This window comes from Callorhinchus milii, unplaced genomic scaffold (assembly GCF_018977255.1).
Source record: "Callorhinchus milii isolate IMCB2004 unplaced genomic scaffold, IMCB_Cmil_1.0 Scaffold6, whole genome shotgun sequence".
NCBI classification, from domain to species: Eukaryota; Metazoa; Chordata; class Chondrichthyes; order Chimaeriformes; family Callorhinchidae; genus Callorhinchus; species Callorhinchus milii.
Window position 1 is genome coordinate 11,791,046 of NW_024704747.1, and position 27,632 is coordinate 11,818,677.

The 27,632-nt window shown below is 43.1% G+C and overlaps 1 protein-coding gene across 3 annotated transcripts in view; it reads right to left on the minus strand.

Moving 5' to 3' along the window:
• The window catches only part of vps8 (VPS8 subunit of CORVET complex), a 327,260-nt gene that overhangs the window by 256,362 nt on the left and 43,266 nt on the right, over positions 1–27,632 (minus strand). For all 3 annotated transcript variants that reach the window (XM_007907675.1, XM_042336096.1, XM_042336095.1), the window contains 5 exons: positions 24,863–24,970; positions 23,322–23,402; positions 16,792–16,962; positions 8,855–8,929; positions 5,429–5,464 (listed from right to left, as the gene is read on the minus strand). In XM_007907675.1, the coding sequence (XP_007905866.1) occupies positions 5,429–5,464; positions 8,855–8,929; positions 16,792–16,962; positions 23,322–23,402; positions 24,863–24,970 (471 nt within the window). The remainder of the gene's footprint in view (positions 1–5,428; positions 5,465–8,854; positions 8,930–16,791; positions 16,963–23,321; positions 23,403–24,862; positions 24,971–27,632) is intronic.

Sequence of the window (27,632 nt, forward strand, 5' to 3'; positions counted from 1 at the left end):
ACATGGGGTAAAGCTTCAATGTCATTGCGTGAGTACCTCAAATACGATTGATCTGAGTGTTAATCTGTATTATTCAGTAAGTGTAATACTTTGTGGAGTCCTGTGGCTCAGTGGTTAGAACACTCGCCTCGCAAGCAAGAGACCTGGGTTTGATTCCCGGCGACGAAATGTTGGCCAAGTTTCCTTACTCCACACGCCTCTGTTTACTGAGCAGTAAGTAGGAACCTAGTTGTTAGTCGATTGGCAGATTGCTTTCCTTCAAAAAATATAATGATAAATTGGTCAATTTAATCCATGACTGTTTGTGGGAACTGCTGTGTGCAATTGGCTGCCACGTTTCACCCACAAAATGTACAGTCAATTCTGTTGACTAGGTTGGTATGGGGTTAGCAGGTCACAGAGTTAGGAATGAACTAGGCCGTGGAGATCCTTGAAGGCGAGGACGAGTATATTCTGTGAAGCTTTGAGATGTCTCAAAGACGTGATTTATATTATAATGTCACCAAGAGGGAGCATGTACAGTTTGGATATATACGTGTGTGTGTGTGTGTGTATATACATATATAGCACAATTCACATCAACATGAATTCAATGTCAATGGCCAATTCAATGCTTTAAAATGGTAAAGACTTCGCAAGGCACTAGACAGTTAGGGTTAGAACCTAAGCTGGGGTTGGAATCAGGAGAGGTGGAGAGTAGAACGTGTGGGAGTGGCCTGAGGGGAAAGATGGTGGTGAATGCCGGATCAGAGAGATAGGTTCAAGGGCTGTGGGATGCTAACCTGTGTGAGGGGTGCTATATAAATGTGTTATTGTTGTTCTGGGGCATGGAGGATTGCGTCATTCAGACCAAATATTCAAAATTATGTAATTTTTATGGTTGTTATTTTCACACAAAGTATTAAAAAAATTAAACAGCAATATTTGACAGTTGAATTCATCAAAACACAAGAACAAAATACACCCTGCTCTCCTCCCTGCTAAATTAAAACAAAGTACTTATAAATTGGAACTGAAATGCTTTACTAAAATTATAGAATGCCTAATTTGAACAGAGAGCTCTGACTCCACGTCAAGGCATATATCATTGCTTTGTTAGTGTCAGCACATAGTTCTTATCTGTAAATGCAACTTCTTCATAAGGGCATTTTAATAATCTTCAAGGTTTAAAGTCTCAAAATTAAAATTAAATCTCAAGATACTGCAGATGCATTGTACCTGAATCGAATGATATAAAGGACAATGACAATGAGATAAATATTTCACAAAAGGTACTTGGCACACTTCTAGAAGTAGTTAATTATTTAATTATTAGCTATTCTTATTATTTGATTTATACAATGGTTAAACATTCATAGGGGCTATTTTCAATGCTAACAGCAAATTAATACTCTCTATTGCATCAAATGAGGTATCTTTTAAATGTCCTGAGGTATTTATCTAACCATCTTGAATATCCCCAAAAGTGGGATTAAGTATTAAATTCACGAATCAGTCTCAAACCCATGTACAAATCTATTCAGAATTGAGTCACCGATCTACCAGAATGCAAGAAAATTATTGTTTTAAATTTATCTTGAACACTGTATAGGAGCCAGCAGAGTTCCAAGAAGACCCTATTTACAAACCCTTTATACCCCCCCACCCCCTGAAGGATAGTCACTAGTTCATAGTTTTATACATGACAAGTATAGGTTTGAATCCTCACAAGGTGGATAGCAGAATCAAGAGGGGTGCAGGCTTGAGGAGATGGGAGGGTGGCCGAAAGCACAACCAAACAGGAAAAGCTACCCACATTAGGCATTGTGGGTTGAGGGGCTTTTTTTTATTGTTTTGAACCACATAAATGTTCAACTTCCAAACACAAGCAGGAAGTGATAAGCGAGTCACTGTCTGCACCTAACACACAAGCCCAATGCACAAGAAGTGATGTCCATGGCGATCTTACAACCCAGAAGATGGTCATTTCTGGTGGTCAGAATTTGCTGGCTTGGCTTGGCTGGCTTGCTTATTTATTTGCTTTCCAGTTTTTTGAATCTATCTAGAATCTTTGCCTTGTCTCAAGTTTGGGGGGATGGTCACATGACGTGTTGGATAAAATGTTTGTGTCCTCCAACATTTAAAGAAGTATAAAGCAGTCATTACCCAACATTTACTAAGTAGTCATTAAATCTTTTTCTGGACGACAATGCCTGTCTGCGCTTCAAGACGGATCTCAATAATCGATTGACGTAGAGACAAATTTATACCTCACCAAACTGGTCTTGCATCTCGGAGTGACATGGGCATATTGGTTTTCGGGTACCTCCTATTGTTCGTGAGCTATTTTCAGTTTTGCATTTTTTGCTGCAGTTACACCTGGTGGCCACCGAGTCAAAGTGGCGCTCTGGCATCGTGCATCACAGAGCACATACGTATGTACGCACGCACTGCAGTTACACCTGGTGGCTGTGCTGGCTGACCGTGGCACTGTGTCACAGAGCATGCACGTAGCTAAGCGGCAGGAACAAATTAAAGAACACAGACAAATCTAAAGCGCAGCATCAACAAAATTACATTTTTAAAGCACCAAATCCTACCACTGAGTCCTCCCACAGGAGTCCTCCCAGATGAGTACAGATAAAGACGAAATGTCTAAGTGTCAACCTACATTCCATATTGGATCCTTTGTTTGCAAGCGAAGCTGCAATACGTACAGTTAGTATTTACTATTCATCCTTTCTCGACATCCTCTTATCCTTTAAAGTTTTAACTGTTTCGTTCATTATCTTCTTTTGTGCCTGTATCACCCTGGCTAAGTGGTAGCACTCTTGCCTCTGTGTCAGAAGGTTGTAGGTTCAAGACCATGTCAGGACTTGGAATCACACAATCCAGGCTGATTCTCCAATGCAGTGCTGGGGTGGTCCTACATTGTCAGAGGTGCTAGCCTTTGAATGAGGCGTTAAACCGAGGTCCTGTCTGTGCCTGTTCAAGTTGACGTTAAAGATCCCCTGACACTATTCAAAAAGAGAAGGGAGTTTCTCCCTGTACCTGGCCAACAATCCCCCAAATAAAATTGGTCACTCACTCCATGGCTGTTTGTGTGATATTGCTGTGACAATTGGCTGCTGCATTTTGCCCACAAAATACGGTCAATCCACTTTACAGTAAATCCTGTGAAATGCTTTTGAGACATCTCAATGACCTGCTATGGCACTGTACAAGAATTATTATTATTATTATCAACAAAATTAAACAATTAGTTTCCCAGAAATATCCCAGCTGGCTCCCTGCTGATCTTGTGGGGAAAGTAGCACTCAGGATAACACTGTCACACAGACCAGACGATCGCACGTTCAATTGCCAAGCTGAGATGTGTTAGCTAACCTCAAGTAACACCAGGCAAGTAACCTTGAAAAAATTCTGGTTTCCAGCTCCACGGGGTGAAGTATGCACAAGAGTCGAAGGCAAGTTTGCATGGTAGTAGGAGCCTAATACAGCACACTGACAATTGAACATATGAAACCAACCACCTGCTCCATTGACCCCATCCCTACCACTCTCCTTACCTCCCAGCTCCACCTCCTCGCCCCTCTACTGACAGACATCATATACCTCTCCATATCCACTGGCACCGTTCCCACCCCTTTAAAAACAGCCGTCGTCACTCCTATCCTTAAAAAACCCTACCTGTACCCATTGCTGCTCTCAAACTACCACCCCATCTCCAACCTCCCTTTCCAAGGTCCTGGAATGAGTCATTGCTTCCCATCTTTGCTTCTTCTTCTACCGGCACTATCTTCACGAACATCTCCAATTCGGTTTCCCACATCACAGAAACAGCTTTGGTCAAACTGACAAATGATATTCTGTCCATCTGTGACCAGGGCTCCCTCTGCCTCCTTGTCCTCCTTGACCTCTTTGCTGCCTTCGATACCATTGACCACTCTATCCTTCACCTTCTCTCCTCTCAACTTTCATGGTTCTGTCCTTGAATGGTTCAGCTCCTACCTCTCACACCGTCCCCACTTCATCTCCACAAATGGTTTCTCCTCCAAATCCCGCACCACACTGTCTCGTGCAGCGTTCCTCAGGGCTCTGTCCTTGGTCCCCTCTTCTTCAATTTCTATGTGCTTCCTCTTGGTGACATCATCTGCAGACACAGGGTCAACTTCCACATGTATGCGGATGACACCCAACTCTATCTTTCTGCCTCCAGCATTGACTCCAGGACCACTGCTGTCCTGTCAGACATCATGTCTTGGATGAGAGCTAACTTTCTTCAGCTGAACGTCAACAAGACCGAGGCCCTCCTGATTGGCTAACATCAGCACTTTCATACCTCAGGTGTTGACTCAGGTGCCATGACCCGCTCTGCCTTCCTCCACCTCCACAACTTCGCCCAGCTCCGCCACTTTCTCACGCCACAGCATGCCAAAACTCTCATATACGCATTCATAACATCCAGGCTTGACTGTGCAAACTCCCTGCTTGTTGGCCTCCCCAACTCCTCCCTCCACAGGCTGCAGATCATCCAGAACTCTGCAGCCCCATCCTCTCCCGCACCAGGCTCCGTGACCCTATCACCTCCATCCTCGCCCGACTCCACTGGCTTCCCATCACACGGAGGATACAGTTCAAGATCCCGGTCTTCATCTTCAAAGCCCTCTATGGCCTTGCTCCCCTCTACCTCTGCGACCCTGTACCAACTTGCCAGCTCCTTCCGCTCAGCGGGCTCTGGCCTGCTTCACATCCCCAGTCACACCCACCCCACCATTGGCCTTCAGCCGCTCTGCCCCCAGCTTCTAGAATTCCATCCCCTAGTCTCTCCACCTCGCCCCCTCCGTTGCCTCCTTCAAGTCCCATCTCAAAATCCTCCTTTTTGACGGTGCCTTTGATCACCCTCCTTCCCTCCTGCCCTCCTGCCGTCCACCCTACCCGATCCCAACCCCCAGCTCAGGTCCGAAACATTAACTGTCCAGCGCCTTGGGATGTGAAAGGTGCTATACAATTTTTGTTATTGTTGCTGTATGAACATCCCCAGCCTGTGTGACAGTAGTATACTGAGTGGAGCTTTTCCCACAAGACCACTAGGGAGCCAGTTGGAACATTCCTGGGAAACAAATCACTTAACAAATTTGAGACTTCACAAACCCTGAAGATATTTAAACTGCTCTATGGCGAAGTTGCACAGCTATGTGGGATGTAGGTTTCTTCTGGATGAAGAACATTTGGCTGAGGTGAAAGAAACATTAATATGCTATTCCAGTCACATTCCTGAAACGAGAACTAAAACCAGCCTCAATGCACCATCCACACCTGCAGGGAACAGACTTGCCAGGGACCAGTTGTCAAAAAGTCCAGCAGTTTGCAACGATTTGGACTTTACTGAACGAGAGGATGTCAGGACAATACTGGAAGATATCAGTGAATAATTTAATTTTCTTACCTCTCGCCAGGTCCTCAGAGTAATAATGTGAACGGACTACAAGAAAGAGGAGAAAGAAAAAACGACAGTGACTAACATATTTTAAAAAATGAGGATTTGTTGGTATTCAGATTTGAGGGACACGATGGGTTACAAAACACATAGTCAAGATATTTTACAGTATATGTAGAAGCACTTTGAGACATTATCCCGATGTGAAAGGCACAATGTAAAACGCAAGGATTATTATTATTATTAGGTAACTGAACAATTTCATAATTTCAAAATCTTGCATCTTAAAATGTATTCCTCAAAATTTTGATAAATTGAAAATATATAGTTTTACCCATAAATTAGCTACTTTTTTGAACAAAAATTTTTGAGTCCTGAAATTCCACCAATCTTAGCCTTCAATTCACTCTTTTAAAACTTAAGATCACATAGAATTCTGGAAAATTCTCAAATTTGGTCTTAATTTCGATTTGAAGAACTGGAAAAAAAAAGTTTTCAATATTAAGTAAACTTTCCACAATTCTGCATGATCTTATATTTCAGGGCAAAAAGGTCCCTGATAGAGAATAAAGAGTCATGTGGCTGCAAGCATCCCATAACAACAACAGAATTGCATTTGTATAGCGCCTTTCACGTCAGGACGACATCCCAAGGCACTGGACAATCAGTGTTTCGGACCCGAGCAGGGGTTCGGGATTGGGGAGGGTGGAGAGGAACGTAGGAACACAGAAACAAGAGTAGGCCATTCAGCCCTTCGAGCCTGTTCTGCCATTTAATTAGAACATGGCTGATCTGTACTTCAACTAATCCTTTCAATTCCAATTTCCCGCTTTCTCCCCATATCCCTTAATACCCTGACCTATCAAAAATCTATCAACCTCACTCTTGAAGGTGTGGATGGATCCAGCATCCAGTCTTTTGGGGGAGAGAATTCCAGATTTCTAACACCCTTTGAGTGAAAAAATGCTTCCTGATTTCACTCTTAAATGGCCTGGTTCTAATTTTAAGACTATTCCCCCTTGTTTTGGATTCCCCCACCAGAGAAAATAGCTTCGCTAATTTAAAGTTTTTGTTAGGTCAGGGTATTAAGGGATATGGGGAGAAAGCGGCCAACATTCCATTTGCCTTTTTAATTACTTTTTGCACCTGGGAACTAGTTTTTAGTGATTTGTGGATATGGACACCAAAATCTGTTTGCTCCTCCACAGTTCTTAATTTCTCCCCATTAAGAAAATATTCTGCTTTATCTTTTTTCGGTCCATAGTGGATGATCTCGCACTTCCCTACATTGAACTCCATCTGCCACAGCGTTGCCCACTCCCTTAATCTGTCTAACTCCCTTGTAACTTCCTACTCCCATCTGCACAACTTACTAACCATTCTAGCTTAGTATCGTTTGCAAACTTCGATATAAAACTTTCTATTCCTTCATCCAAGGCAGTTATACATGGCGAATAGCTGAGGTCCCAATACAGACCCCTTGCGGGACACCACTTGACACGTCCCACCAATCAGAGAATGTTCTCTTTATCCCTCACAACCAATTACCAAGCCACGTCACAAGGTTACCGCCGACTCCATGCACTTCCATTTTCCCTAATTATCTTTTGTGTGGAACCTTATCAAATGCCTTCTGAAAGTCTATATAAGCAACATCCATAGACACTCTCTTATCCACCATTTTAGTGACCTCCTCAAAAAATTCAACTAGACTAGTCAGACACAACCTACCCTTTCACAAACTCATGCTAACTCTCTTTGACTAGCTCATACATGTCCAAATGTTCAGTCACTCTGTCCCTGATGATGGATTCCAGTATTTTCCCTACAACTGACGTTAAGCTGACAGGTCTGTAATTTCCTGGTTTCTCCCTCCCTGCCTTAATAATAATAATCCTTGCATTTGATATAGCGCTTTTCATGTATTTTAGACGTCTCAAAGCGCTTCACAGAATATACTGCAAAGTGAATTGATTGTATATTTGTGGGCGAAACGCGGCAGCCAATTGTGCACAGTAGTGTTCCACAAACAGTCGTGGATTCAAAATGACCAATTTATTATTGTTTTGTTTTGGAGGGATTATTATTAGGCGTGTGGAGTAAGAAAACTTGCCCAAGGTTTCGCCCTGCCTGGAATTGAACCCAGGTGTCTCGTTTGCAAGGCGAGTGCTCTAACCACTGAGCTACAGGACTCCACTTAAATAAAAGGGAGACATTCGCAATTTTCCAATTTAAAGTCACAATTCCCAAATTTTGTGAGCTTTGGAAAATATGACGAATGCATCTGTAATTTCCTCCTATTTCTGGGGGTGGAAACTATCAAGTTGTGGAGATTTTCTCATTTTTTTCCTCCATTACCATTTTTTAAATTTATATTAATTTTATTAAGCATTTCTCTTTGACTTATTTTTAGGTTCCCCTGTACGGCTGGTATTTGATCCTCATCCTCTACTATAAAAACGGTATCAAAGTATTTATTTAACAAGTCAGCCATTTACTTATTTTCCGTTATAGTCTCACCTATATCTGTCTTTAACAGACCTACATTCCCCTTGATTATTCTCTTTCTCTTAATATATTTAGAAAAGCTTTTACTATTGGTTTTAATATCCCTTGCAAGTTTTTTTCACACTCCCTTTTTGTTCCTCTTATTACTTTCTTTGTATCCCTTTGTTGCCTTTTGTAGTTATCCCAGTCCTCTGCATTCCCACTTTTTCTTGCATTTGAGTAAGCCTTTTCTTTTAGCTCGATACAGTCTCTAACTTCTTTTGTCCACCATGGCTGTTTAACTACACAATTGGAGCTTTTGCATTTTAGTGGTCTAGCAGGGGGGGAAGGTCATCAAAGGCACGGTCAAAGGGAGGGGACGAGACGGAGTGACTGCAGGATGGAGTTCCAGAGGATGGGGACAGAGTGGCAGAAGGCCCACCTGCCAATGGTGAGGCGGGCGAGGCAGGGGACGTGAAGCAGGCCGGAGCCCGCTGAGCAGAGGGAGTGGGCAGGTTGGTAGGGGATACAATCCATTCCTTCTCTGGATTCCCACTACTCAGTATTCCCTAGTCAATTGACTAAGTATAGAGCTCCCAGCGAAGCAAACCTGATCCTTCCACTGGGTGGATAGGACTCATCGCCCCATATCTTTCCACCATAAGCAACAATTTCACTCCAAATAACATTAGTAACAAGACTTCTGAATGAGCAATTTTCTTTGTAAATCAAGGATGGCTAGTTGAATACAGAATTTCCTTTAAAGTTGCAGAATACACTATCCCAGGAGTTTTTTTTGTTATTTGGTTTAGTGGAGCTCTAGGCTATGTCCCATCCCTGTTGAAAGAGAGATTGGTAGGATAATGAGCCTGATTCAAACCATGCAAAAGAAGTTAACCACTTGACTTCCACTTCCTGGAACGCTAATAAAGATGTATGGTGGTTCACCTTAGTTCCCAGATAGATGATTTGTGCTCCGTAACTGCCGACTGACTGGTAACATGCCTTTTCTCCGACCAGTGCCTTCAAGAAACAAGCAAGAATTTACTTTCATCATGTTAAACAAGGAAATAGCTGATCTTAGAACAAGTTGGACTATATGTTACAATGTGTTCCAAACGCAACAGAGAAATCCAAAAAACACAACTCAAAGAAGATATTAAACTGCTTTTGAGCACGTATTGAATTAGATTTCTCCGATCAGTGTGTTTGAGACCGAGCCATGCCTCCGTGAAACTCTGTCTATGTGGGGCTTTTCCTGAGGAGATGGAATGATGTGGACCACATCTTTGGATGGGTTTGAAGCATGCTTGGTGAGCTGAATAACTTTTCCCATGGCTTTAGAGCTGCCATTTACATAGCACCATTTCAACAAATCTTTTGTTCAGTCACCTAATGCACCCAATTAGATCATTAGATCATTCTCACCCAATAACAGATAATTCTTTGTATGATGGAGCATCTCACCCTGAATGCTACATCAATTAGCAGAAGATGATGATGTAGGATTAGGAGAAGGATTAGGACAAGCAGAGAGGTGGAGGCAGAGTCCATTCTAGCTTTCAAGAGGGAAGTAGACAGGATTTGAAAGAGCGGAGCTTGAAGTAGTATGGAGATACAGAGGGGCGGAGGGATTGAATAATATCCATGCTCTGACAGCCAACGCGGACTCGATGCACCAAATGGCCAACTTCTGCGCTGTAGATTTTTATCTTTCTAATGTAGGTTTCAGCTATAAGTGAAAGTCGTGACCTCTAATTCAATTTTACATAAACATTCTAGTTTCATGTAACCACATGAATTTCATAAAGATTTAAATCATTTTATTGAATTCATAATGAATAAGAAGTTTCAATCACATTTCTTTCTTCTTACACATATTATGGCAGGTAACAGTGTTCAGGTAACAGTGGGTAACAGTGGTCTTCTCACCAAGGGATGTGTGAGAGTTAACATCATACAAATACCGTTATAAAGCACTGGTTAGGCCTCAGCTAGAGTAGTGCGTTCAGTTCAGGGCACCACACTTTAGGAAGGATGTCAAGGCATTGGAAAGGGTGTAAAGGAGATTTACCAGGATGGTACCAAGAATGAGGAACTTCAGTTATCAGGAGAGGCTAGAGAAGCAAGGATTATTCTCCTTGGAGCAGACAAGATTAAGTGGAGACTTAATAGAAGTTTTCAAAATTATGAGGGGATTTGATAGGGTCAACAAGGAGAAACCATTTCCACTGGCAGGTGGGTCGGTAACCCGAGGGCACCGATTTAAAATAGTTGTTAAAAGAAACAGAGGGGATGTGAGGAGAATTTTTTTTACACAGCGAGTTGTTCAGATCTGGAATGCATTGCCTGAAAGGGTGGTGGAAGCCAATTCGATAACAGCTTAAAATCACATGTTTAAAAAGTAGTTAGGTAAAGAAACAGGATTAACAATCCACTCCATTTCTATTTGTCTTGGTTACAATGTCACTTCAGACAGTGTAGAGAGAATGCATCAGTCTGATTCTTTATATTTGGAACACTACTGGGAGGCACCAAAAGCTGAATGTAACGAGATGTTTCCAAGTAAAATATTTGATGGAAATTACATAATATGTGATAAAATAAGACTTAATTTGTCTCCAACCATTCGATGCTGCTTCAATTTCAATTCAACTCTGGAATGCATTGCCTGAAAGGCTAATGGAAGCCGATTCGATAACAACTTTTAAGAGAGAAGTAGATAATTATTTGGGGAGGATTAGTTTGCAGGGCTATGGGGAGAGAGCGGGGGAGTGGGATTGAATTGGATAGCTCTTTTCAAAGAGCCATCACAGACACGATGGGCCGAATGACCTCATTCTGTACTGTATAATTCTACGATTCTATGATGAAATACACACAGAAGAAAAACAATGATTTGCCTGAAAGGAAATTAAAATGTTTCATTTGCTATGGAAACTAAGCATTTGTCAAAATGGCTACAACAGGAAAGCAAGTCTTTAAAAAGAAATAAGTTATAAGAAATAAGAAAACACGGGAGAAAGCAGGGAGAAAACTATTAAAAGAGCACATTGTGTTGTTTTGAAATCTGGATTCAGGTCACTTAGGAGAATTCATTTTTAATGCAGTTCACTACTTTGTTTTATCATTCAGCAGATTCAGAAGTGGATTAAAATCCCACAGGGATGTGACCAGCTGCCTATTATTCCTGGAAATAACTTCTAATTTCTGCAGCAATAAAAGTTAAGTTGAAACTCATGCACATACAAATCCAAACATTGCTTATCCCAATTCGCTGGGTTTGCTTGTGTCAAATCTCACTATAAAAAGCATCTAAAATGTAAGAGGACAACAGGAAGGCATGTTGTACATGGCAACATCTTCCTTGTGTCTGGAATGGAATACGCACTCGCTCCCTAGAGGGGCCGATGTAGAGTCCATAACCAGGGGACAGAAGTATAAGATAGTGACAAGGGGTTCTAAAACAGAATTTAGGAGGAACTACTTCACGCAGAGAAATGCAGAACTCACTATCCAAAGCGGTGGTTGAACCAGATAATGTAGATGCATTTAAGAGGAACCGAGATATTCACAGAAAAGAGAGGGGAATAGGAGAGTAGGGAGAGAGTGAGGAATGGGTGGTGACTCATGTGGAGTATAAATACACAGGAAACAGCAGGGATGTTAAATAAGTTAACAGGTTTTGCTGATGCAAAATTCTGAACATTAGCTTCGGAACCTAAAGCATACAGACCTAAAGCGTGTAGCAAGTTACACTATAAAAGAATTTAGCCCATTAAAAAACAGTCCTTTCAGTCTCATTTGCCTACCTTTCTCTATACCTTGTGTGCACGCACGCACGCACGCACCCACACTGGAAGCCACTTTAACTGGGCGCCGATAAAACATTCAGCCCCGATTCATTTATAATCATACACGTTTTAACTATGCCGGGTAATTCGTACAACAATCCAGTTAATCTGGAAAAAATGCCTCGCTGTTCGCTGCTGAATATACTCACTTGTGCACTCTGTGTCTCGAGTGGCTCCATTCAGCCATGAGTGGCTTCCAGGACAGAATTGGGAAGAATCTAAGATTGATTGACAGCAGACTCCAATTGGGCTGCCAATCTGTGAAGGGGCGGAGGATGGAGGGAGGGAATGGAGGAGTCAAATTGTGATTGATTGACAGCTGGAGCGTTTGTGAATGATTGGAGCGCCCAACTATTTACAAGTGGCTTCAGGCTGTCAGTCACCTCGGAGACAACACTAATTAGTCGCCTTCCCGTCCAATGGGAACGGCAATTGGAGGAGTGAGGAAACGTCACTGCTGCTCCTCTGCTGGGCAGGAAGAGGTATTGGTGTTTCGATTAATCTCAGACGCTGATTAAGACGGATGAAACGGCCGCCCTGATGTGTCCGTCTTAACCGGCTTCCACTGTGTGTGGAATCTATACTAATAAACGACAATGTCTGTTTGTGTGCGCTTCAAGAAGGATCTCAATAACCGATTGACGTAGAGACATGATTTATACCTCATCGGAAAGGTCCTGCATCTGGGATCGACATCGGCATATTTGCGTTCACAAGTTATAATATATTTCAGTTTTGCGTTTTTCACTGCAGTTGACTGCAGAGCATGCATGTAGCCAAGCAGCGGCAGGAATAAAGAACACAGACGAAGCTAAACCGCGGCAAGAACAACAAAATTACATTTTTAAAGTGCCTTTCACTTCGGGAGGATGTCTCAGTGATAGATTATACATTTATATTTATCATTATAAAGATCCCTAAGCAAAGATAAAACTTATCAAGGATAAGTAAGTGTCTGTCTCTGTGTCAATCTACGTTCCATATTGGATCCTTTGGTTGCAAGCAGAGCTGCAATGGGTACAGCTAGTACATAATACATATACAGTGGAAACCACTGAAGCTGGATAACCCCAGATGCAGGTAAATCGGACAAAAGCCCTGGCCCAATTCATTCGTATTGTCACCTATTTTTAATATAGCGGTTAATTTGGACAGTTAATACAAACAAAATGCCATGCTGGTCGCCGCTGTGGCTACTCACTCTGTGTCTCGAGCAGGTCCATCCAGCCATGAACGGCTCCAGGAGGGAGATGAGAGGAGTCAAATTGTGATGATTGACACCGGACTCCAGCCTCCACAAGCGGCTTCGGACTGTCAGTGAGGGGGCGGAGGAATTGGGAAGAAACAATGAAGAGAATGGGAGGAGTCAAATCAGGATTCATTGACAGCTAGAGCCATGCATGAATGGTTGGAATGTCCATCATTTCACAAGTGGCTTCAGGCTGTCAATCACCTTGGAGTCGCCGCTTATTGGTTCCCTTCCAATGGGAACAGCAATGGGAAGGAAGAGGGGCCACCGCCGCTCCTCTACTGAGTGGGAAGAGTTAAGAGAACTCAGTTAACCTCAGACGCTCGTTAACCACGGAAACATGGACAACTACGATGTGTCCGGTTTAAGCAGCTTCCACTGTATATCTAATATAGGTATATTCACATTTATGATGGTCCTTTAGGAAGAAAGTCCATGTTTAAGGTAGGAGGTGCTCAGTTATGCAATTGTCAGTGACTCAAGTCACACGTCAGCATTGTTCTTCCTCCACCTCCGAAACATCGTCTGTCTCCGCCACTGCCTCACCCCTCACGTCGCTGAAACCCTCATTCACGCATTCATCAGATCTAGGCTCGACTTCACCAACTTCCTGCTTGTCAGCCTTCCCAACTCTTCCTTCCACAAGCTGCAGATCATCCAGAACTCTGCAGCTCGTGTCCTCTCATGCACAAGCTCTGGGACCCCATCACCCCCACCTTCACCCAGCTCCACTGGCTCCCCATCCCCCAGCTGATAGAGTTCCAAATCCTCGTCCGTGCCTTCGAGGCCCTCCTTGCTCCTCCCAAACTCTGCAACCTGCTGACCCCATATCAACCATGAAACCCACCACTTGCTGCCTCAACCCCCTCCCCAACTTGCTGGTCACGCAGCTCCCCCTCCTCTGGCCAGTACTGGCTGACATCATCAATCAGTCCCTCTCCTCCGGATCAGTTCCTGCCTCCCTCAAAACTGCTGTCATCATCCCCCTCCTCAAAAAACCCTCCTTGGATCCCACAAACCCCAGCCACTACCACCCCATTTCTAACCTGCCCCTCCTCGCAAAAGCCCTAGAACATTGTTGCCAATCAACTCCGTGCACACCTCTCCCACTCCCTCTTCGAACCCCTCCAGTCCAGATTCCGCCCTTCCCACAGTACAGAGACTGCGCTTGTGAAAGTGACAAATGACATCCTCTCTATCTGTGACCAGGGCTCCCTCTGTCTCCTTGTCCTCCTGGACCGCTCCGCCGCGTTCGACACAGTCAATCACGCCATCCTCTTCCACCGCCTTTCCTCCGTCATCCACCTCAGTGGGACCGCACTCGCCTGGTTTGAGTCCTACCTCACAAACGGCCAGCAGTACATCTGAACAAATGGCTTCTCCTCCCGCTCTCACCCGGTCACCTGCGGAGTACCCCAAGGATCCATCCTTGGCCCCCTTCCTCTTTCTGATTTGCATGCTCCCTCTTGGGGATGTCATCTGCAGACATGAGGTACATTTCCACATGTATGCGGATGACACCCAACTCTATTTTTCCACCTCTCTTTGCAACCCCCAGTCCCCTGATGTTCTGTCAACCTGCCTGTCAGACCTCAGGGGCTGGATGAGCGCAAATTTCCTTCAGCTGAATGTTGACAAGACGGAAGCCATACTCTTTGGCTCTCATTAACGTCTAAATTCTCACGGTTCTCACCTCCTTCACCTACCCGACCTCCCCACTAAAACTCTCCGAACCCGTATGCCACCTAGTTTCAGGTTCGACCCCCAATTATCCTTCCTGCCCCACATCCGGTCCCTCACCAGCACCGCTTTCTTCCACCTCCGACGCATCACCCGTCTCCGCCAATACCTCACTCCAAAAGCCACTGAAACGCTGGTCCATGCCTTTGTCACCTCTCGGCTGGATTACTCTAACGCCCTCCTCCCCGGTCTCCCCTCCACTACCAAAGTGGAAATCACCACTGTAAAATCCAGATTATTCAAAACTCTGCCACCCGCATTCTCACTCGCACCAAACTCCCCGATTACCCCAGTCCTCGCCAGACTGCACTGGCTCCGTCCCAGAGAGAATCGATTTCAAGATCCTCACCCTTGTCTTCAAATCCCTCCACTCCTACCTCTCTGACCTCCTCTCTCCTCAAAACAGAGCTCGTTGCCTTCGTTCCTCCAGGTCTGGCCTCCTCCTTGTCCCCCGAGTCCTCCGCTCCAACCTCGGCAGCCGTGCCTTCAGCCACTGTGCCCCAAGGCTCTGGAACTCCCTTCCTCACTCCCTTCGCCTCACCCGTTCTCTTCCTACTTTCAGGTCTCTGCTGAAGACCTTTCTTTTCGACTGCACTTTGGTCACCTTCCTCCCCTCCCCCTGGCTCGGCCCCGGGATCCGTTACTGTGAATTGCTCTGAGACGCCGTCCGGCGTGGAGGGTGTTTTATAAATCCGAGTTGTTGTTGTTGTCCGCTCCCTCCGCTCAGTAGGCTGTGGCCTGCTCCATGACCCCCGCCTGGACGGCACCACTGTCGGCAGTTCGGGCTTTAGTCTTTCAGCACCTTGGGACATCCTCCCAATATGAAAGGCACTTATACAAATGTAGTTTTATATTGTATTGTTCAAATACACATTGGAACCTGATCAGCCGGATGTCACCTGTCGCACTGTTAAGAATCTACAGGCTGACATTCCAATGCAGGGGAGCGCTGCATTGTTAGAGCTGCATCCTACACATGAGGCATTGAACCAATGTCCCATATGCCTGTTCAGGTGGAAATTGAAGATGGCACTGCTCAAAAGAGAATGGTTTCTCCCTGGCCAGCAATGCTCCAGATAAAATTGGTCATTCGCTTCATGGCTGTTTGTGGAACATTGCTACGTGTAAACTGGAAGCCACATTTGTCTATAATACACAATAACTGCATTTTACTGTAAATTCTTTGAAGCGCTTTGCAATATCCTCCCAACACAAAATATGCTATATGAACTGCAATCATTATTACATTATCATTATTCATTTGAAAAAACAGAATCTTCCTCAGCTCTACCATTTAACATGCAACATGCCGTTAACGTTTCGTCCTAAAATGGTAAAAATCAATTAAAAGCTTTTGACAACTTGCAGCCTCTTAAAATATATAGTTACAAATTACAGAGATTCAATCAATGCACAGTGTGTTCCTGCAGTGCTGTCCAATTCACAAAATTCTGCAAAAACAGTCATTTGGGGATTTTATGGCAGGGTTTCACAACAAGCGTCTATGGAAAATATTAATCTCAAGTACAGCTAACATAAGACCTTTTGGCCCGCTTCCTTTCAGGTTTTATTCTGAAAGATTTGAGCTCAAATGGGTCAAAGTGCCTTAGGTTATAAGAACATTAGAATTTGCTAGGCGAAAGAAGACCAAGGTCCATCCTTCTACCATCCTGGCAGTCGCCTGACATATTGTGTCCCAAACTATATACTGTATCCCGAGATATTATTTTCTAGCAGAAATCTATCTAATATGTTCTTGAAACAAACAACACTTTCTGCTTCCACCATCCTGTTCCATTAATTTACCACTGAAGTAGCGGGTCTGCAGATTTGTGCTGAATTTACCCCCCTTGAATCGCAGGCCATATCCTCTGGCTCTACTGTTCAGTACAAGATAAAACATGGTCTACATTATCTAGTCCTTTCAGAATCTTAAAGACCGTAATCATATTGTCCCACAACCTTCTCTTCTCCAGTGTGAATATGTCGGTCAGTGACGTTTCCTTCAGAATTCAGACAGCCTGGATTTCCTGAGCACTTACCAGAGCCTGGCTGACATTCCCACCAGTAGCCAGAGACTTGAAGTGGCTGCTGTTGTAGACAAGCTGAACTTCTGCCATGTCCACCATCTCCAGCTCCTCCTGACTGTGACGATCCACCACGTGCAACTTCTCTGCACTATCCAGAAGAGCTAACGTCCGAGAATTGATCCACTGTGGACAATTTAAGAAGAAATTGCTGATCAATTGTCTCCACTCAGCAGAGTTGAACAGTCTGCAAGTTCATCCACAAGGATCATTAAAGTCAGATTCCCACTCTTTTTTGGTAAAAGTCAATTTGTAAAAATACAACTTTCTGTCCAGTTTGATATATGGAAAAACACATTGATGGACTTATTGGTGTTGGAATGGTGCAATTGAATCACTTTCTGGTATTGTGTAGGCTGATTGCCTAGTTACTAGGAAAACAATGCCTACATAAATTTGCCCACAAGTCTGCAATAAATCTGTACAGTATTCGTAGAAAAAGTTGCTGAAACAAACAAAAAATTAAGACACCCAGAATAGCACGAAATTCAGTGTGAGAGAGAGACAGAGAGTGAGATAAAATGAGGAGTCACTCAGAGAGACAGAGTGAGGAGAAAGAGAAAGAAAATGCAAGAGATAGTCTCAGAGAGAGAGATATAGAGAGAGAGACTCAGAAAGATTTTCACAGAATTCACCCAGGCTTTTCCCACCAGGGAGAGAGTAATTGAGAGAGGGGAGAGAGAGAGTGGGAGAGGGGGAGTGAGAGAATGTAATTGAGATGGAGAGACAATGTGTGAGTGGGGCAATGAGTCATTGAAAGAGGGGTGACAGAGAGTGTGGCAGAGAGGATGTGAGAGTACATGAGAGACAGTGAGAGAGAGTGCGTGAGAGTGCATAAGAGAGAGGGAGGGGAGAGAATGATTGAGAGAGGGGAGAGGAGTGATTGAGAGAGAGTGAGCATGAGGGAGAGGGGTAAGAGAGAGAAACATAGATTGAGAGAAAGAGAGAAAGGCGAAGGCAGTTTCCTCACAGAAAGCTCCCTTTTTCCGCCAATGAGAAACTCCTCCACATCGATCATCCCTACCCCACCCCCATCCCAACCAGGCTGTTTCCTTTGCCTAGCAAACACTGGGTTGCTTCAAGTCCCCCGTCCCGATCTGCCCAATCATCACCATTTTGACCCCAATCTCTAGAGTTCCATTTCTGAAGTCCCTCCGACTCCCCCCCTCCCCTTTCAAGGCATGTCAAGACCTAATTCTTTGACCATGCTTTCAGTCATCTTTTCTCCTCCCGATCCCATCTGCCTAGGTTCCCACCCTCAGCTCAGGTGCGCAGCCAGCAGTGTAGAGCGCTTTAAGATGTCCTTCTGGCATAAAAAAGGTGATGTAAAAATGTTGCTATGCTTCTGGAAGGGAAACACAAAAACATTGCTTTTGTGGCCCCCGAACATAGATACAGGAGTAGGACATTCAGCCCCTCTAGCCTGTTCCACCATTCTATAATATCATGCCTGATCTGTATCTCAAGTCCAATTACCCACCCTTGCCCTGTATTCATTAATATCCTGACCTAACAAATATATTTTGAAAATGTAAATGGATCCAGCATCCACAGCCTTCTGGGGGAAAGTATCAGATTTCCACAACCCTTTGAGTGAAAAACTGACACCTAATTTCACTCCTAAATAGCCTAGCTCTAATTTTAAGATTATGGATCTTCTTCTGGATTCCCCTGCCAAAGGAAATAATTCATCTGTATTTACCCTATCTAATCCCTTTACTTTAAAAACCTCAATCAGATCACCCTCAAAATTTTGAAATTCAATGGAATGGAGACCAAGTTTATGCAACCTGTCCTCATAATTCATTCTGGTGAATCTGTACTGCATTCCCTCCAGAGCCAATATATCCTTCTTGAGGTGCGATTCCCAAAACTGAACTCCAGATGGAGGTCTGACCAAGGTTCTATATAGTTGATGTATAATTTTCTCTCCTTTATATTCCAGCCCCCTTGAGATAAAGGCCAACATCCCATTCACCTTCTTGATAACTTTTTGTGACTGTGAGCTTGTTTTTAGTGATTTGTGTACATGGACACCCAAATCCCTTTGCATTTTCACCATTTCAAAAATATTATGTTGCTATGTTTGGATTCATTTTGGATGACCTCACACTTCCCCACATTGAATTCCATGTCAGTTTTGCCCACTCGTAATTTGTCTAAGTCCTTTTGTAACTTCCTGATCCCATCTACACAATTTACTGTACCTCCTAACTTTGTGTCAACTGCAAATTTGGATATAGAACTCTCTATTCCTTCATTCAGTAGCTACAGGACATTCAGTGGAGTCCTGTAGCTCAGTGGTTAGAGCACTCGCTTTGCAAGTGAGAGACCTGAGTTCAATTCCAGGCAGGTCAGGGCGAAACTTTGGGCAAGTTTCCTTACTCCACACACCTAATAATAATCCCTCCAAAACCAAAAACAATAATAAATTGGTCATTTTCAATCTACAACTGTTTGTGGGACATTGCTGTGCGCAATTGGCTGCCGCGTTCGCGTACTTAATTGTTGTACTTAATTGTTGTTAAGTACAACAAATTGATCTTCAATCTCAAACTTTGATTTTTCCTCCACCCCCATGTATTCCACTAATAGATGTGCACACATATCTACCCTGACTGCAGCACTCTCAGGGCAGTTATACCGTTGTAACATTAACCCTAATAACCCATTGGGGGGCTATAATCTGGGACAAAATAAATTTTCACTTAGAAAAATATGGGTTAATAAAGGACAGCCAACACGAATTTGTTAAAGGTAAATCATGTCTAACAAACCAGATAGTTTTTTGATGAAGTAACGGAGAGGGTGGATGAAGTTATGTAGTTATATGGATTTTCAAAAGCCGTTTGATGAAGTGCCACATAAGAGACTTGTAAGCAAAAGTCCACAGTATTAAAGGGACAGTGGCAGCATCGATACAGACCTGGCCGGGAGACAGAAAGCAGAGAGTAGTGATGAACGGTTGTTTTTCTGACTGGAGGGAAGTCTGCAGTGGTGTCCCCCAGGAGTTAGTATTGGGACTACTGCTCTTTTTGATCTATATAAATAACCTGGACTTGGGTATAGAGAGTACAATTTCCATGTTTACAGATGATACTGAGCTAGGAAGAGCAGTAAACGGTGAGGAGGATAGTAGCAGACTGCAAGAGGACATAGACAGACTAGTAAAATGGGCAGACAGGTGGCAGATGAAATTTAATGTGGAGAAATGCGAAGTGAAGCACTTTGGGAGGAAGAATGAGGAAAGGCAATATAAGCTGATGGTACAATCTTAAAGGGGGTGAAGGAACAGAGAGACCTGGGGGTTCATATAAGTAAATCTTTGAAGGTGGCAGGACAGGTAGATAAAGCTGTTAGAAAAGCACACGGGATATTAGGCTTTATAAATAGGGGCATAGAATACAAAAGTCAGGAGGTTATGATGAACCTTTATAAAACACTGAGGCCTCAGCCAGAGACTGTGTTCAGTTCTGGGCACCACACTTTAGGAAGGATGTCAAGGCATTGGAGAGGGTGCAAAGGAGATTTACTAGGATGGTACCAGGAATGAGAGACTGAGGAGAGGCTTGAGAAGCTAGGATTATTCTCCTTGGAGCAGAGAAGGTTAAGAGGAGACCTAATAGAAGTTTTCATAATTATGAGGGGATTCGAATGGTGAACAAGGAGAAACTATTGAACAAGGCAGGTGGGTCAGTAACCCGAGGACACCGATTTAAAATAGTTATTAAAAGAAACAGAGGGAAGCTGAGGAGAAATGTTTTCAAAGAACAAGTTGTTTGGATCTGGAATGCATTGCCTGAAAGGGTGGTGGAAGGGAGAAGTAGATAATTATTTGGGGAGGACAAGTTTACAGGGCTCTGGGGAGAGCGGGGGAATGGGATTGATTTGGATAGCTCTTTTCAAAGATCCGGCATAGACATGATGAGCCGAATGGCCTCCTTCTGTGCTGTATAATTCTATGATTCTAATTCTATTCAACCACGTCCTCAGACTATGCTTTCTAGGCTCTCAGGATTTAATTTTCTATCGCATTTAGCAATTTCTATTCCTCTATAAGATCTCATCTGAGAAGACTCTTTTCAAACCTGAAAAGAGCTAGCCTATTCCTCTTTTCTCAATCACTGAGTATCACACTAGTTTCTCTCCTCTGCATTGCCTTGAGCAGTCTAACCTCCTCACATCATGGCAGCCAAAACTGTATGCAGCACTAATGCAGTAATACAACCAAACCATGGATTGGCTTGCAGGGTTAACAGAAGCAGAGTGAGAAAACACCCAAGCGACAAAAAGAGCAAGAAGCTTGTAAGACAGTTCTCGCAATGGCAACATACAGCAAAATCCAGTTATAATGCAGTAGCTGGGGTTCATAAAACCAGCCTTATAGTTCACTGGTCAGCACTTTGGACGGCTTGTTTCCCCAGTACTAAAGCTGGCAATTTCTGGGTCATCAGGCTACGACCAACATCATTTCCTGGAACTGCCCTTCACAATGCTGAGGCTGTGCTCTCTTGTCCAGCTCCTTTGGCATATCTGAAGTAGTTGTCTGGATTTAATTTGCTGTACGTTTAGCATTTTCTATGCTTCTATGAGGTCCCATCGGAGAAGAGTCTTTTCAAGGCTGAGGAGTCCTAGCCTATTGAATCATTCCTTATAGCCCATGCTTGCAACCCTTGTTGCTCTCCTCTGTATTGCTTTGAACACTCCAACCTCCTTATATCATGGCAACCAACACTGTATGTAGAACTAATGCACTTTGTGTGTCCTGTCTTGCTAAATTAAATCCAGGCTGAAAGCTGATTTCATCAACCTTCGGCTTCACCTGCACTATATCAGCTTCTTGATCACTCAGTGTATGGATTCAAACGCCATCTGGTGGTCAGTATCAGAAGCAAGATAAGAATTAAACAGACTGCAGAACATTCACATCTTTTAAGAATCGCATTTTAGTTTCAATATTAGAATAGAAAAGGCAACAATGATTTTGTGGAAGTCTCAGAAACACAAAGCAATGAATAAATGATTAACATTCAAGCACCGAGGGTAAGAGTTTACATCAACCCTAGGTTACTATACTTTGGATTTTAATTAATTTGTTTAAAGAGAAAAAGACTTGATGTCTAATAATTTAGTTAAGAAATCCAAAGCAACAGTATTTCTTGTGACTGAAAAGTGCTCTTAAATCCCCAAACTCCACACTTTTGTCGGGGTGGGGGGCGCAATGGATAGACTGGTCCTCACAGCTCTCCACATAAACTATCTATGCTTGACCAACTCAGTGGTTCCGAAATCGGAACAGGATGAGTAATCCCCAAAGAGGCAGACGTCTCTCTGTCACAATGATAATAGTTGCAATTGATATAGCACCTAATCACTTTGTTGAGACATCTCAAAGCGCTTCACAGGATATACTGTAAAGTGGAGTGACTGTGTGTATTTATGTGGGCAAAATGCAGCAGTCAGTTTGCACCCAGCAATGTTCCACAGGCAGGCATGAAGTGAATGATCATCTTTATTTGGGAGATTGTTGGATGGCACACTTGGAGAGAGAAACTCTTCTTTTCCAATAGTGCGATGGGATCTTTAACACCCATCTGAACAGGCAATAACAACAATTTGCATTTCTCCTTAGGCTAATAATGAACAGAGAAATCTAACAGCAAGTATGTGTCACAGACATGCATATTATCCCATAAAACAGTCACTGCACTTTACAATATATCCTGTGAAGCACTTTGGAACGTCAAAGCACTTTGAAACATTGTTGATGGGAGGAGGTTAGACTGCTCAAGGCAATACAGAGGAGAGAAGGGACATCTTTTAATGTCTCATCCAAAGGATGTTATCTCTGACAATGTAACTCCCCCCCCCAGAACTGCATTGGAGTATCAGTTTAGACTATGTGATTTCAAGCCCCAGCGTGGGGTTTGAACCCACAACTTCTGACTCAGATGCGAGCGTGCTACCACAGCGCCAGGCTGACACTATTAGCTGGCGACTTTTGCTAGCTTTCTCCATTTGCTTGAAAAACCTTCAGAAAACATCTCGTCAACTATTTAGTGGTCATCTTTAAATCTCTCATTCCTCTGCTTAGTGTCCACCACTACATTCATCAAGCCCTTTGACATAATATTAATCCTTGTAATCCTTGCCAAATAAATGCAAGTTGTTGTTATCAAACAACAATTTTAATATGAAAGAATATATAATGCAGTGTTTGGTTTCACAGAGCTGCAAAGAAATGCCTGCTATATTATGCAACAACAACTTGCATTTCTACTTATGCCAACACTGAATAGAGAAATCTAGCACCCAGCGTGTTTTCACAGACATGCATGTTAGCCTACAAAACAAGGACAATGCACTTTACAATATATCCTATGAAGCACTTTGGGACGTCGTACGTTGTCAAAGGCAAATTTTACCAAATATAAGGATTATTATTAAGTACATAATCACACACAAACTTTGAAATCAAAACAAACCGTTAAATTGATCAGTTCATAGCTCAGATGCAGTTGTTTCTGTTTGCTCACGTGTACAGCTCCAGATTCATCCTTCTTTACCTTTAATCAATGGACAGAAGCACAAAGCATTTTTATTGTTACTATACATGAATGTGTAACACAACATTGATAAAGATATTCAGCAGAAGCACATGGAGAATACAAAATGGAAACCCTAAAGATTTCACCTTCCAAGATGAATTAGATGTACATTGGTGCTACAGGCTTCAATTAAAAGTGGTTCTAATTTATAGCCAAAACAACTGCGAGAATTAAATTTATTCCCAGGTTCAAACCAGAATAAAACTGGTGGTGGCATATTCCAAGACAAGACAAACTGATGAATGTCAAGCTGATAGGAAACTATTTTGTTCAAATTCTGCCCAGTTTATTTAATTATCACTCAGTTTAGATTGGTTTTGTGCTGGCAGTAATCAGGAATGTGAGAGCTAACAAGGCCTTTCCTTTGAGTCTCATTTAAAGCTGAAATAAACAATTGACTGGTAAGCAGGTACCACATTCAGTTTTATGAAAATAATAAATATAATAATCCTTGCATTTGATATAGCGCGATTCACGTCTTCTAGACGTCTCAAAGCGCTTCACAGAATTTGCTGTAAAGTGAATTGACTGTATATTTGTGGGCGAAACGCAGCAGCCAATTGCGCACAGCAATGTCCCACAAACAGTCGTGAATTGAAAATGACCAATTTATTATTGTTTTGTTTTGGAGGGATTATTATTAGATGTGTGGAGTAAGGAAACTTGCCCAAGGTTTCGCCCTCTGCCTGGAATTGAACCCAGGTGTCTCGCTTGCAAGGTGACTGTTCTGACCACTGAGCTACAGGACTCCACAATAAAATATTATTGGGAGGATAAGATCAAATGAGCTGAAGGCCTTTCTTCTGAAGTCAGTTAAATCCAGAATAAAGCTTTCTCTACTCTGCCCCAAGGTCAAGTGCTAGTGTGATATTTTTCATTCACTACACCAGCCATTCATTGCTCCACTCTGCCGGAATGTCAATCCTGGTTGTTAGTCGATTGGCGGATCGCTTTTCGGTAACTTGATTCAGATTTCACAAAGAAACCTTACAGGCAACAGATCTTATCCCATCGATTCAGTTCTACATTCTAGCCTCCAACAACAACACACTGTATTTATATAGCACCTTTCATGTCGGGAGGATGTCCCAAGTCAAAACCATCAAGGGCTTTGGAAGGGTATCTTAAACTTAATCCCATAGTTCTGTAGTGAAAGGCTAGATGTGTCCTGGCTCGGTCCATTACTGTGAAGCGCACTGAGACGGCATCTGGCATGGAGGGCGCTATATAAATCAAAGTAGTTGTTGTTGTTATGTGTCACATACAAGAAACATCTCATTAATCAAAGCTTTTATTTTACTGTGATACACAATTAAGATACATGCTTAATTTAATACATTTAATAATAATTTAATATTAATTAATTTAATAAAAGCACTTCACGTAAATCCTTAAATCATTAATTGCAGGCATCATACCAGAAGAAAGTGGATGGTGCCTCCTCTACAAAAGGCGAGCATGGGAGTCACTGCGTTCTGCACTGCAATGAAATGCCAGGATAAAAGGGGAACGCTTGCTGGATTTGTCTGGGACCATCGAGAATAAAGAAGAAAAACAAGTGTCCAACATTAATAAGGCAGAATTGACAGAACTACAACATTTTGCAATAAGAAAACAGTTCCCAATGTGTCACAGTTTACTAACATAGGAAGTGAAGATATGTGAAGGCTGTGAAGTTGTGAGGTTCCACATATTTTTACTGGGGTTTGGAAGCCTGCTGCCTGCAGGGTACAGTTTGTTTATACCACATAACCTGTTGTTTCTGCACTCAAAATCAACATTAGTTAGTGTTGGATTATTATCTTAAGATTCTGCGATGCGGAGGAGGTATTGGTTGCTGTGGGCTGGAAGTCATCTGAGGGATGTGCTTACAATTCTGTATCACACTGTTCACATTGTGGAAGCAACATTAAGTGAACCTGAACCTGGGAAAAGGGCAAAAACAAGAGAAAGAAAGAAATAGAGAAGAAAAAAGCAGGGGGGGAGGGGTAAGAGGTAAGAGAGAAGGAATAAAAAAAACTAGAATTTTTATGGAACCTTATATATCAAAGCATCGCAAAGTACTTCCCAGTAACTCTTCCTAAGTGCAATGCCTTATATTATAGGTAAATGTGGCAGACCATTTTGCAACCAGCATGGTCCCACAAATGCCATAAAATAAATAACAAATTAATGTAAAGATATGTTGGGCAGGACACTAGGAGAAACTCCCTTCTCTTTTCAAATAAAGTCATGAGATCTTTACACATCCACTGCGATCAGGCAGATAGCGACTCAGTTTAACTTTGCAACCGAAGAATGGCATCCATGACAATGCAGCACTCTCCAGTCTTCAACTAGACTATTAACCTAAGCCGTGAGCTCAATTCCTGATGTGTATCTTGGACTCATATCCTCTGACTCAAAGACAAAAGTACTACTAACTGAGCCTAGCAAACAAAAATACTTTTCATTGTTTTTAATCCATTTGGGTAATTGAATAATATCCCCTTGGCTGAGCTGGACTGATTGAATTGGCCGCACAAGAGCACTATTACTTTGTCTGAAATCTGAAGCACCCATAACTCGAACATGTACATATAGTGTGGAGCACTGTCACCTCTGAGTCAGCAGCTTATGAGTTCAAGCCCGACGTTGGGACTTTGAACTCACAGTCTATGGTGACACTCCAGTGCAGTGCGGGGGTGGGGATTTCTGCATTATCATCATGCAGTCCATCAGAGGAGGCGCTTAAACCAAGGTTCCACCTTCCTGTTCAGGTGGACGATAAAGATCCCAAGGCATTATTGGTAAAGAGAAGGGAGTTTCTCCTGGCCAAGAATCCCGGAGATAGAATTGGTCATTCCTTTCATGGCTGTTTGTCGAACATTGGTGTTTCACAGGCTGCTGTGTTCACCTACAAATAGTTACTGCAATTTACAGTAAAATTCTGTAAGGCGCTTTGATACGGCAAGGTGCTATATCAAATGCAAGGATTATTATATTGTTATTATACTGGCAAAACAGAGAGCCAATTTTATGCCATTTGTTTCACATCAAAAAGAATGAGATACTTGGACTACAGCAGAATTAAAATATTGGGGCAAACAATGTGGTTTGTGAAGTGATAATTATAACTTTGTCATGTCATTGAAACGTCTCAAAGCGCTTTCACAGAATGTCCTGAAAAGTGAACTGACTGTAGGTGAAACGTGGCAGCCAATTGCGCACAGCACTGTCCCTCGAACAGCTGTGGATTGGTTCCTGACCAGAGTTATAGAAAGGGAGGAAGAGACAGCAAAAAGGGGACACCATTCCCTGCAAGGTTCTCATGTACCTCCAAACACTGGTAGAGAGTCTGGAGAGCAAGCCTCCTGCTCCTCTAATCGTGGTGCAGCGACACACAATTAGAATCATAGAATTATACAGCACAGAAGGAGGCCATTTGGCCCATTGTGTCTGTGTCGGCTCTTTGAAAAGAGCTATCCAAATCAATCCCACTCCCCCACTCTCTCCCCAAAACCCTGCAAACTCGTCGTCCCCAAATAATTATCAACTTCTCTCTTAAAAGCTGTTGTTGAATCGGCTTCCATCACCCTTTCAGGCAATGCATTCCAGATCCAAATAACTCACTGTGTGAAAACATTTCTCCTCATCTCCCCTCTGTTTCTTTTAACAACTATTTTAAATCAGTGTCCTCGGGTTACCAACCAACCCGCCAGTGGAAAGTTTCTGCTTGTTCACCCTATTGAATCCAGTCATAATTTTGAAAACTTCTCTGCGACCTCCCAAACCCCTACCATCCTGCCCGCTCCATCTGCTCAGCCTCCTTCACATCCCCCGCCTCGCCCGTCCCACCATTGGCGAGCAGGCCTTCTGCCACTCTAACTCCACCCTCTTGAACTCCATCCCATAGTCTCTCCATCTGGCCCTCTCACTTGCTTCCTACAAGACCCAACTCAAGACCCTACTCTTTGACCATGCTTTTGATTACCCTGCTTCCCCCCCCTGCCCTCAACCATCCCCAATCACGAGCCCCAGTTCGGGGCCGAAACACTGACTGTTCAGCGCCTTGAGATGTCCTCCTGACGTGAAAGGCGCTATACAAATATAATTTTGTTGTTGTTGATCTATTAACTCTCCTCTTAACCTTCTCTGCGACAAGGAGAATAATCCTAGCTTCTCTATCCTCTCCTCATAACTGAACTC